At 35.3% G+C, this 12905-nt stretch overlaps 1 protein-coding gene across 4 annotated transcripts in view; it reads left to right on the top strand.

The window, feature by feature from the left end:
* Positions 1–12905, top strand: part of COL19A1 (collagen type XIX alpha 1 chain) — a 345293-nt gene that overhangs the window by 87016 nt on the left and 245372 nt on the right. For all 4 annotated transcript variants that reach the window (XM_047760063.1, XM_047760070.1, XM_047760080.1 and 1 more), the window contains 2 exons: positions 3965–4009; positions 6435–6479. In XM_047760063.1, coding sequence (XP_047616019.1) covers positions 3965–4009; positions 6435–6479 — 90 coding nt within the window. The remainder of the gene's footprint in view (positions 1–3964; positions 4010–6434; positions 6480–12905) is intronic.

Below are 12905 nucleotides of genomic sequence, written 5' to 3' on the forward strand. Positions count from 1 at the left end.
AGAACCATATAAAAATTCATCTTTGAAAGGTTAAGCCTTGAGTATAGCAGGACGAGTAGTCAGAAATACCTAGGTTAAGTTAGCGACACACAAAATCAAGATCAGACTTACTTTTGGCTGCCTCCTTTATTAGTTTTCATGCTAGGATTCTGGCATTCCACTTCAGATATTTGTTCCAGCTATTTCACTCAACACTCAATTTAAGTAAATTTCCTCTTAATGAATGTGAATTAATTAGTGGGAAAATATTGATATATTTCCAAGTGTACATTAAATTCAAACAGAAGATTATGTTCCTGGAAAACTTGCTCTAAGTGAAATGATAAGTCCAATTAACTGTTTTAAATATGGAAATAGTGTTATAATAAGATTTCAGACTTTTTAATCAAATGCTGAATGCCTAACTTTTTAAAGACAACAATCACCGTAGTATATAGCTTTCTATTTTCTGGGCTTAGGTCTAGTTATCAGGAAAATTTTATGTACCTGCTTAATCTACCTTTCTTTACTTCATTTTATTGGTACTAGGTTTGCAAACTATAGCCCTAGGGAGTGTGATTCTTTATTAAGTGTTTTTTGAACAACTTATATTTCCTACATGAGAAAAGTCATTGATTCCAATGTCAAAGAAATCAGGAAAGCTAATAATTTATCTTGTATGCCCAGCTGTGCTTACTTCCAGGAAATGTACAGAAACAAAAAGGAAGTAAAATTAAATTCTTCAATCAGTTTTGCAGAAAGCTACCAGCTGGTCCTAAATCACACCTAAGTTTCCTTCTGAAAACTTTGCAAAGAGGTTACTTTGAATTCTGGAAAGGGTTTTTTCCATTGTTCCGTGAAGATGAAGACATGCTACGTGTTACAGTAATAGCGTGGCAACGAGGCTCTCAGCAGCTATGTTAGATTTTCCCCTGCTTTATTACACATATTCACTCATTGCCCATCTGTAGCCTGAATTTATAATAGGAAAGAGGCACAGGCCCTTTGATGGAAAAACCTGTAATAGCTTATGCCTCAGAAACAAGTTTTAAAAGTTATGGTAGCTATGGGAAACATTGACTGTAATTTTCTTTCAATAATAGGCTAAAATATTAATGGGAAGCCAGTGGAGAAGCTTCTTATTTCTTCCTGGGCTGAGGCTGGGAACAAGGAGTGACAGCAAATATTTAGAAAAAACAGTTAATGTCTGCTCACCCAGTAATTTTAGGCAGGCATTTATTTGTTGGATAGAATTCAATTTGACCCCAAGCTGCATGGGGCATCAGAGCTTTGAAATGGTGATTCAGAGGAAAGAAAGGCTCATTCCATTGACATAAATTAGGCTTTAGATAAAATCATGGTCTGTTAATCTGTTAAACAAAGCTTTGCTCTTTAAGGCTATTCTCTTCTTTAGTTGTTATGTTAATTTTTTGAGAGCTAGTGACGAAAACAAATATGCTAATTTATCTCTCAGGGACTAGAAAAATGACAAATGATTTTAAATGATTATAAGTTTCTATGTAGGACATCTTCGGTAACTTTGAGAAAATCTGTGAGACAAAAATAAATAGGTTTCTGAATGCAAAGGTTGCAAACTTTCAGCTTCTAAAGATTCCCAGTATCAAAATCTTTCACATGTTGTGTCATGTAACACCAACTCATTTCCCCAGAGAGTAATCAGTGGTGTCCATTGAGCTACTGTGGAGTTTAGAATTATGTCTACAAAACAAATTTTTGGTCAGGAGAGAGCAGAGACCAACTAACATTGGCCACAGGAAAATGCATTTTAATTGCAACAATTGTAAAACCTGTGTCCATTAAAGAGAGGAACATTCTTTCTATTAATAACTTTCGGTACCCAGTTGACAGTGCATCTGGGTGTGTCCCTAACCTGACATATGCCAGAAGTGGGCCTTTAGGTGCCATGGAACATAGGAGTGGGCTGTGAGCAAAGAAACAGGGAAGGAGCTACTGTCACTACTTTCCTTTTTCCAAAAAGTATTTTTGGCAGTGTATACTGTGTCAGTGTACTTTAGGGGATTACACGCCATATCTTGTTATCGTGTGTAACTTGTAATATGATATAAAACATTATATTGGACCAACCAATGAAAATAATTCTGCCTCTTATGGACAAGTGGGCATACTTCTACGATGAGTAACAAGAAGCTCAATTTCCATAGAATGTTCACTGGCGTCAAAACCTTAATGTGCTTTGACTATCACTCTATCAAATGAAATATGAAATTTCTAATATATTTTCAAGATGCCTCAGGTCTAGAACAATGACAGTTTTTTAAAATAATAGAAATATGTTTATTACCTAGATAAGTACGTTGTGTTTTATTGACGCTTCAACATTTAATTACACTTAGCAACAAAGTTTTGCCTTTAGTGTTTAATATATTCTGTGATGATAGCAGCTATACTGTGGAACATTTAGATAATTTAATCAAAGAGCCTTAGTCTTTACACTATCTGTGTGTGTATAGAAGTACCTTTTTGGTAAAAATGACTAAAACTTTCCAAAAATGTATTAACTAATGAAATAATATTTCTTTAGATTTAAACAGAATGCATTATTGCTATTTTTAAAATTTGAAAATATGATTTTTTCTTCATGTTCTTGAATTTAATTTAAAAATTCTAAGAAATGATATCTAACTTCATTCTAGGTAATACTTAAAAGACCGTTGTCTTATATATTAATTATAGGTGTTTTCTAAAAATAGAGTGGCTCAATAGAATTGTTAGTTTATTTTGAGCTGTCTAAACCTGGAGACTTGGGAGTCCAAGTCACTTCCTTGAAGCAGCTAAATTCCTAAGGCTCCACTGGGAATGTGCACACCCTCCCAGAAGTATCTCTTTCTAGCTTGTGTGCCATTTGCAAACCAGACTTGTCAAATAGATGTCTCATGAATTCCAGTAATGGAACCTGATAGGCATCTGCTGAAAAACTTCTTACCCAACGCAGGAACCAGATGAATGGAAAGAACCAAAAGTTCTCCCAAGTAATTGTTTCAAGTGAAATGGCATTGGACATCTCTTCAAAAACCGATCTAAAAGAAATCAACAGAAATGAGCAAGAAAGTAGACACACTTTATAGATGTAGTTTTCAGATAAGAGGAAAATTATTCTTTTCATTTCAGAAAAGAATGAAATCTTTTCCATGAGACAGTACAGGGGGATGGATAGGTGCTCAGAGATCAAGTGTGTGAATTTGACTTCCAGTTGTGTCTCCTGGTTGTATAGTCATCTGTAAGAAGATGGTCATAATAGTCATATCTACCTGATAGGTTTGTTGTGAGAATAGTGCCTGGGCCATAGAAAGCCTGTGTCAGACTTTAATATCATTCCCAGAGGTTTGAAAGAGAGAGAGAATAAGATAAAGTATACTAAGTAGCATATGGGAAAGCATGGGCTGTGGAATCAGAGACCTCAATTCACTTCTTAGGTGATGCTCCTAGCTGGATGACCTTGTGTATGTTACCAAACCTCCTGGAGCCTCCATTTTCTTATTTTGTTTCTTTCTTTTTTTTTTTTTTTCCTTTTCATGGCTGCACTTGCAGCATATGGAAGTTCCAGGGCCAGGGGTTGAATCAGAGATACAGTTGAGGCCTATGCCACAGCCACAGCCACAGCAACACTGGATCTGAGCAGCATCTGCAACCTATGTTGCATCTTGCAGCGAAACTGAATACTTAACCCACTGTGTGAGGCCAGGGATCAAACCTGCATCCTTACAGAGACTATATCAGGTTCTTAACCCACTGAGCCACAACGGGAACTCCTGTTTTCTTATTTTCAAAATGAAAGTACTAGTAATGGAGTTGGAAGATGAGAGATGGATACAAAGTCCCTGCACTTAATAAGCATTCAGTATTAGGCCACCTTTCCCTGCAGCTCTAGAACTAGTTGTTAAAAAATATCTTTATTAATTTGTTTTTTGTACCCAATAAAATTTATTCTGTGTACTTCTTTTAGGGTGAAAATGGTTTACATGGAGTTCCAGGATTACCCGGTCAAAAGGTAAAGAATTTTTAATGTTTCATATTAGTTACACATGTTATCTTGAAAGTTGTATTTGCGTATGATATAGTGAAAATTCAGAAATGTATTTGATGAAACTGAATTCCCCGAATCAACCACCACATGATCTTTCTTTCCAAAGAGAACCTGTAGAAGCAACCTTTTTCCAAAGGAACTACTCTAGGGAGAGCTTCATCAGAGTTTTGGCCACACACTTCTCCAGAGAAGTGGGCAGTCATGCTTTCTGGGGGCCCTGGGGATATACATAGCTGCTCCGAAAATGTTTTCACTTTAAAGAGTCTAAAATGAAGAATGGAACAGTCTTTACTGTCTTTGACTATATGTAGTTATTTCTGTATCTTTCTTTTTGTATTTCCCAGATTGAGCTAAACATAGTAGTTATAATGACACTATATATTACAAAGATGCTGCAACTAATCTCTTTAAAAAATCTCTGCAGAAAGTTAAATTCCTATCAACAAGGATTTTTGCATTGGCTAGAGTGTTTCTTTCTGTGCCTAGAATCTTTCTCTTTACCAAGGTGAACTTCTTTTCACCCCTCTAATGTCCAAGGGTTGATTTCTTCTCCTGGGGGGAAACAATGTGATTGTATGTGACCAGCATTATAGGAAACACAGAGACTGGTTTATTCCAGTTTCCTGAAGGGATGCGGAGCCACTTCAGGTGGGGACAGCTGTCATGATACCACCCAGATAATCCCACCATGGGGAGAGCATTATTGATGCAATATTAGATGCCCACCAGAGCCAAGTGTATCATTTCTATGCTCTGGAGAAGTTTTACAGATCTTAGCAACAGGAAGTCAGAAGCTACTATTGCATCTAGGGTTTTTCTCTGTAGCTAACAATTACCATTAAAAAAGATATGCACTTATTTATAGTTACAGCTTTTGAAAAATCTTCCTTTACTTGCTTGATGAAGATAGTAAGATTAAACTGGCAGCAACGAAATGGCAAGCTTCTGCATTTCTTCACAGCAGTTCTAGACAAAACCCACTGATACAGCGTGTGCTGCATCTGTGAGTCGAGTTGCAAGCCAAGGGATGTGTAGATTTATCTGCTGGGAAACGGTTTTGGACTTTCCAGCAGCTGTTTGTGGTGGCTGTCTCATGCTGGCATTGCGGTTGATGTGCTAGGGGACAGTTAGCTGCTTTGTGTCATCTTGAATTGATAGATCGAGTTCAAGTCTGTAGTTTAGGGAAAATGTAGAAAAAAAAGATAGACCAGGCATTCAGTAGCAAATATACACAAATACTAACACATTTTCTTTTTTGGTAACTTCTTTGAGACTAGATGAGTTAGAAGTAATTATTTCATTGTGTGTGTGTGTGTGTGTGTATGTGTCTGTGTGTATATTATATATATATATATATAATTATATATACATAATTTACACACAAAGGCTATACACATTCTCTTCTAATATATGAATTTTAATTATATTGTCACCTTGTTTGAAGCATTACAGAAAAAATAAGAAACTATTCATCCTTTGTCTCAGTGTATTCAGGAAATGTTTACTGAGTGCTTCTTGTAGGTGGAGGGGTGAGTGTGACCCATCCCCAGCACTCACTTGCTGGCTACATTGTCATGAGTGCCTGGCGGATATTAGGCATTCGGTGACTATTTGTTGAATGTATGAATGAAACATTAGTGCTAAAAATATCTGCAGAATGAAGTGGGAAAATAAGCTTTTCAGATCAGATGAGAGGTTTTAATTGAGGAGCAAGGGGCATACACCTTTCAAATTAGATGCAGTAGTTGAGAGCCAATCCTCTTCCCATGATGGAGAGGCAGGAGACCTGGGCAGTAAAGAGCATGGTGCTGGTGTCAAAGCTGGAGCCAGAACTCTGACCTCATTCATCACTTATCTCTCACTGGAATGGTCACTCATGGACGGATGTTTCTACTAGACCTAAATAATAACAATAGTGACTAACTTAAATCTGTGCCAGCCACACTATTTTTTTTTTGGTTTTTTGGATTTGTTTTGGCCGCACCTGTGACATGTGGAAATTCCTGGGCCAGGGACTGAACCTGAGGCACAGCAGTGGCCTGAGCTGCAGCAGTGACAATGCTGGATCCTTAACATGCTGCGCCACCAGGGAACTCCAGGCACACTGTTTGATGCATTCAATTCTCAAAACACCTGTTAGAAAGGTACTATAGATAGAGAAATTCAGGTTTATGGAAATTAAATTGCTTTGGAAGTAGTCAAGCTATAGCTTGTACCCTAGAAAATTATTCATTCAGTGTTTGGGAGTGTCTAAATTTTGTGTAACTTACTTGGTTTTTGAGCTTACATTTTAAAAATAGTTTTAAACTATTATTATTATTGTTGTAATGATTACATGTGTTGAAAGTAGTGTACCTATTACTATACACATCATATTCCTCTTCTACAGGGAGAGCAAGGTTTTGAAGGCCTTAAAGGAGAAATTGGTGAAAAGGTAAAGATCTTTATATGCTACATATTCATCTGTAAAAATTGTGTTCTTGAAAATATTTTGAAGTGGGATATCTGACTTGTTTTTGTGTCTTCCTTATAAGCAGTTCAGTGATTTTTATAGGAATAGTTTAAAATTTGTGCCTCACTTAAGGTAGACTTATATTGATGATGGTCAGAAATCTTTCTAAACTTGTTAAATGGTAGTTATTTCTACATATTCTTATTAAATCATTCCATTGATGTGCAAATGACCCACACATTTGTTAAGCATTATATTTTTGTGCTCTCACATTATTGATGCACTCATTAAGTGTCCAAGTCTAAATAAATGCTTTGTTTTTATGTATAGCTGTTTTATCAGTGGAACTTTTCCTGAGGAAATAAGTAGGACTAATTGTAATAGTCAGGGTCCAACAGAAAAGGGATGGTACACTCAAAATAGAATAGTGTGAAAGAGTTTAACAAAGGAATTATATAAAAAGTAGGGGCAAGGCTTAGGTAAGCCACTAGGATTGTACAGTATATCCCAGACTGGGTTATAGTGAATTCCTTAAATCCTACCAGGTTACTGGTTTCCAAACTCAGAGGTAGAGAAAACTATGTGGAAAGGGCTGCAGGCTGGAGCTGAGGAAAGCACTTAACGCCTCTGTTCAAGCAATCCTTTTGCACATTCACAGCTTTGCACTGAAAGTACAGAGAATGGAAGTGTCCTGGTCATCTGAAATTTCCCTTCACACAATCATTTGCATCCTTCTGCATTTCATATGTCTAGTTTTATTTTCAAATAGAACAAAAGCAATACCATTCCTTTGTTTTGTAAAATGTCGTGTAATTGGAGAGCCAGAAGGAAGGCTAGAAAGGGGAAAAGTTCATCTCAAATTAGGGTTGATGATCTGTGTTGAGTTTTCTGATTTGTGATCAGTTATTTGCTTATTCACTGAGTATTTATAGATAGAATGAGCATCTATTGTAATTGCAAGTCAAATTATGCATACTGTAAGTGACTTGTTAATTACTTTTCCTCACAGAACAGTGAGGAAAAAGGAAGGATAACCAGGTAGTAACCATGTAATTGAGAAACCATTGAGTGATGACTCTTTTTAAAATAGGACTCTTGAATATTTTTACTTTAGAATAGCAGTCAGTGCAATGCAATGGCTCTAAATAAATGCTTTATTTACACATATTCCTGTTTTATTAATGGGACTTTACCTGTAGGAATAGGTGAAAAGAAGCCAGAAAAATAGATATATTCTCTGTAATTTAAAGTTTCCATCTCACTAAAATCTTAGTGGCTATTTTGATATTTTATATGTACAAGTTGATATTGTTCAGTAATAAATTCTCACAGGATAGGAGGTATAGAAAAAACATTCAATATATTTGACTACAAAGATTTGCCTTTTAATTCCTCATATCTATTAACTGTTGCCTTCAAATAATCAATTTCACCATGAGGTGAAAATATGTATGTAGAATATGATTAAGATATCGGGAAGAAATAAAGCCTCAACTAGAAAAGAAAATATCTTGAATGAGAATTACTACTCACATAGTTTATAGTCAAATGTAAGATTCACATAATAACTCTTAATGTTAGAAATATATTCTGCCTTAATTGTTATTTATCATATATGGGATCTTTGACTTGTTTCAGTGTTACATGCTATGTCTTATGATATAGGACCATGTCTATTTTTCCATCTGATACATAATTGACATCACACTTTTGTTTCTAGATTAGAAACTTTTTGTTTCTAGATTAAACAAGGAAAGTATGTAAAGCACTCATTTTTGTGTGACACCAGTAATATTCTTGGACTGCTTACAACATAATCTGTTTTCTGAATAAAGACAACCTCATTTGAATTTTAGTTCTCTGTGGAAAACTGAGTCATAATGAAATAAGACAACTTTCTTCTTAATGACCTTATTGTAGTCTTAGGTGTTTAAAATTTGACTGTTTTGAGTAACACAGTTCACTGGTTGCCAAATAAAATAATTCACTAGTTGTTATTATTCAAAGACATCGTATCTACCAAAGTCACATGGCTGCTGACCCAAAAAGAAAGGTTTATTAATTGTCAAAGAGAACATACCATATGATGGTTTTCAGGTGGTATTTCTATAATCCATTATAAACCAAATAGGGAAATCTGCTGCTTTTCTTTATGGTTAAAAAACTAGCTTTCAGACCAGCTTAACACGAGCCAGACTATTACAGGTTCCTCAGTCAGAAAGGAATCCAGGAAATGTAAACAAGTATTGAGGACCTTGTTTGAAAGCATATTCCTGAGGCTATCGCAACTCAGAGCAGAAACTCATACCTCATTACCCAAGCAAACACAATTCAGCCAAGTCGGTCCTAAAGTGAAAGTTAATTGAAGGGATGGTTCTTTGTCTCAAAGATTAGGTTCTTATGCTGGAACCTTAGGTTTATCACGTAGATATGCATGCATAGGAACGACCATACTCCACTGCCCCATTCCTGGCTGGTAAAGTCAGGTGAGCATCATTCAAGAAACCCTGGACTCCCTGACAGTGTAGCCCATGAAGCAAGAGGGAGAAAGTCTGTATTCTGGCGGAGGAGTAGACCCCTAACTGAGGTCTACATCCTGGTTTCTCTGTTCCTATAGGAGTGGTCTTAAATATCCCTTCTTTGGGGGATTTTTCCCTTAGGTACCTTCAGTATTACTGTAGACATAATGTGGCTACTACTAGTACTGAACAAAGTGAAGAGTCCACTCTTTAAACAATATATATATTTTATTGAAGTAAAGTTGGTATACCATATTGTGTTAGTTTCTGCTGTATAGAAAAGTGATTCAGTTATACATATACATATGTATATTCTTTTTCATATTCTTTTCCACTATGGTTTATCACAGAATATTGAATATAGTTCCATGTGCTATACAGTAGGACTTTGTTGTTGTCCATCCAATATCAATAGTTTGCATCTGTTAATCCCAAATTCCTGATCCATCCCTCCCCCATCCTCCTTTTCTTTGGCAATCAAAAGTCTGCTCTCCATGTCTATGAGTCTGTTTCTGTTTTATAGATAGGTTCATTTGTGTCTTATTTTAGATTCCACATATAAGTGATATCATCTGATATTTGTCTTTGTCCAATTGAGTTCACTTAGTGTGATAATCTCTAGGTGCATCCATGTTGCTGCAAATGGCATTATTTCATTTTTATGGCCGAGTAGTATTCCATTGTATAAGATGTAACACATCTTTATCCACTTCTCTGTCAATGGACATTTAGGTTGCTTCCATGTCTTGGTTATTGTGAATAGTGCTGCTGTGAACATAAAGGTGCATGTAACTTTTCCAATTATAGTTTTACCTGGATATATGCCCAGGAATAGGATTGCTGGATCATATGGCAACTCTATTTTTAGTTTTTTGAGGAACCTCCATACTGTTTTTCATAGTGGCTGCACCAATTTACATTCCTACCAACTGAGTAGGAGGGTTCCCTCTTCTCCACAGTCTGTGCAGCATTTGTTATTTGTAGATTTTTTTAAATGATGGTCATCTGACCAGTGTGAGGTAGTGAAGATTCCAGTCTTGATGACAGTTATCCCTACTGTCAGCCTTCCTGGCAATGATTCAGCCAAACAAACTCTTGTTATATGACCAAAGGTAAACACAGGAATGAAGCTTTGCATATCACTTTAGAAAAACGCCCATTTGTCTGAGGTTCAGTGAAGTGATCTGTACTCCTAAACCCTGAACCAAGGTCTTTACTTTAGGTCTTTGTGAAAATAGGACTATTACGTGGTTGCATTTATGGGGGAAAAAAAAAAGGAGCAAATAGAAAAGCAGATACAAACATCTGCTTCATGATAGCATTCAATATTTTAAGGTTATTCTTCAGATCATGTAATTTAGTTTGCTTTTAAAATTATTATTATTTTGTGTTGTCATTCAAGCCTTAAGTAACTTAAAGTTTAAAAAATATTTTCTTCAGCATTTAAACTTGATTCTGCTGCACTTTTTTTTGTTAAATATCATTTGATTGTGAGAGAGAAACATCCAGTGGCAACTGTTACTCATGCCACAGTGTTCCTAACACTTTGTAGCTAAAATGTTGTCAATTTCAGTTCATTCAAAAGTGACATTTAAGAATGTGGGCACAGATAGCCCCAAATCCTTTCAAGGATCTAAAATGTTTCAATAAGTGTGTGACTTTTCCATTTGATATTAAAATAATCTGATCTTTTCAGGATCTCTTAAGTTGAGTGAAAAAAAAAAAAAAAAAGAACAACCAAATTGCTTGTCATCATGAACCGTATGGCTCCAGGAGATGTGGACAGCATCTAACAGTTGACATATTCTGTAGCCCAGAGTGTTCTTAGTTAAGCAGGTGCTGATTTACTCTTATATAAACTTATAGGCATTACCTACTTTCATCATCTTGATCAGTGGTCTTTTTTTCCACTTTGAGTTAAACTAATAACAATAACCATAACCATAAAACTAAAAAAATGCACATGATTCCTGCTTTAATTTATCTCTTAAAACTTTAGAAAACTGGTTGCTATAACTTTTCAATGCCCTATGATTTTTCTTGTGTTGTTACTAAAGTGTCACCTGAGTCCTGAAATGCCATATAAGATATTTGTTTAAATCAGAAAATCTTGTTTACGTATTTATTACTCTGGTTTTCTAGCAGTTGGGAATATGTTTATCTGACGGAATTCACTGGAAAAAAGTCTCATTAATCCCTACTTTAGTTGATTTACTTAATCACATATTATAGTATTATATTACTGCAATATAAGATAGTATTATCTGTAATATAGTTTTGTAGGAAATGTGATAATCAAATGAATAAAATTATTAAAATATCTAGTAATGTGTGGTTAAGTATAAGTGTACTTTCCTAATCCCAAACTATCTGGATTATTTGTAATTAAGCCATGCATCTAATCATTTCTGTTTCTTAATTTCTGGAGGACATACTCAAATTTTTATAGGCCAGCCTAAAATAATATATATATTTGGTCTTGGAGTTAGTTTTATGTATGCTGTGCAGACTTTTGCCTTCAGTAGATGTTTCTGAAGATGTGATAGGAGAAATGGAAAATGCTTACTAGAAGTCCTTCTTTATCTGTTTCATAGAGTCATTTACTCATTTTGGTTTCCAGTCAAGTGAATATTAAAGAGAAGCAGTACTGAATCCATTTCCTGTTATTCTATTGCTTTTTATTTTCAGTGTCAAAAATGTATCAGCACCTGTGATGTATCATATCATATGTTGTCCTGATACATAAATGCTAAGCTAATGAAAATTATGGGCAATTTATTCAGTGGAATTTTATTGATTTAATCCTAGGTTGATTTAAATTTTATATCTGTCTCAGATATAAGTTAGAAGTTGACTATTTTTATATTAGCCCCACAAATAAGGGATTTTACCCACCAGTAAACAACTATAATATTGACTTCTGGCACTAAATATCATGAAATTATAGTCAATAAGGCAATCAATAGTAATCATTTGCTACTAGAAACAATAATTAAGGCTTCAACTATATCAATATATTTTCACTTTACATTAGTCAATTTTCCATTCAGTTGTTGTTATGGTAATTGCACAAAGAACTTGAGTTGAGAGTTTGAAAGGGTAGCTGGGATATTTTTGCCATTTAAATTTTTTTGTAGAATGAGAAAAGTCCAAGCGAGTAAGCCTAGATGATATGCATAAATTACTCTTCAGAACCTTCTGGGTAGCATCTAGGTCATTTGGCAGGGAACATGTATTCCTAGTTTCTGATATACTGCTTCAGAGAGAGCCTAGACTTAACAGTTAATTATAGAACTGATGGTGACCTTTCATAGGATAAATGAATTCATACTTACTATGTTCCATGTTCTAATCCAGCTCTGCCATGCCAGCTGTGTAAATCTGGACATGTTCCTTGCTTTCTCTGCCTTGATCTCCTTTTCTATGAAATAAAGTTAATCCCTATTTTATGGGATTTTTGTGGGAGTAAAATAAGTGCCTAGTAGAGGGTGCTCAGTAAATGTTAATCTTTAACAGTCAAAATATGAAAATAATTTAAATATTTTGAGAAAAAAATGAATTTGATGCAATTAGTATGTCTAATTTTTTATTTTTCCAGTATTTCTTCCTAATTCTCCTTCTAAATAAGTAAGTGAAAAATGAGAGGATATATTAGTTAGCTACTGGTGTGTTACAGTCGTCCCAAACATTAGTGGCTTGACACAGTATTCATTTGTTTAGCTCAGACTTCTGTAGTTTAGCACTTTAGACCAGGCTTAGCTCAGGGACTTTGCTCCAAGTGGGTCTTATTTAGGTTGGCTCATCACTCTCTTCTCAGCTGGTGGGTTGGCTGAAGGCAGCTGGTCTAGGTTGGGTTCTGATGGACAGCATGTCTGCCTGGTCTTTTTTT

Source organism: Phacochoerus africanus, chromosome 2 (assembly GCF_016906955.1).
Source record: "Phacochoerus africanus isolate WHEZ1 chromosome 2, ROS_Pafr_v1, whole genome shotgun sequence".
Classification (NCBI taxonomy): Eukaryota; Metazoa; Chordata; class Mammalia; order Artiodactyla; family Suidae; genus Phacochoerus; species Phacochoerus africanus.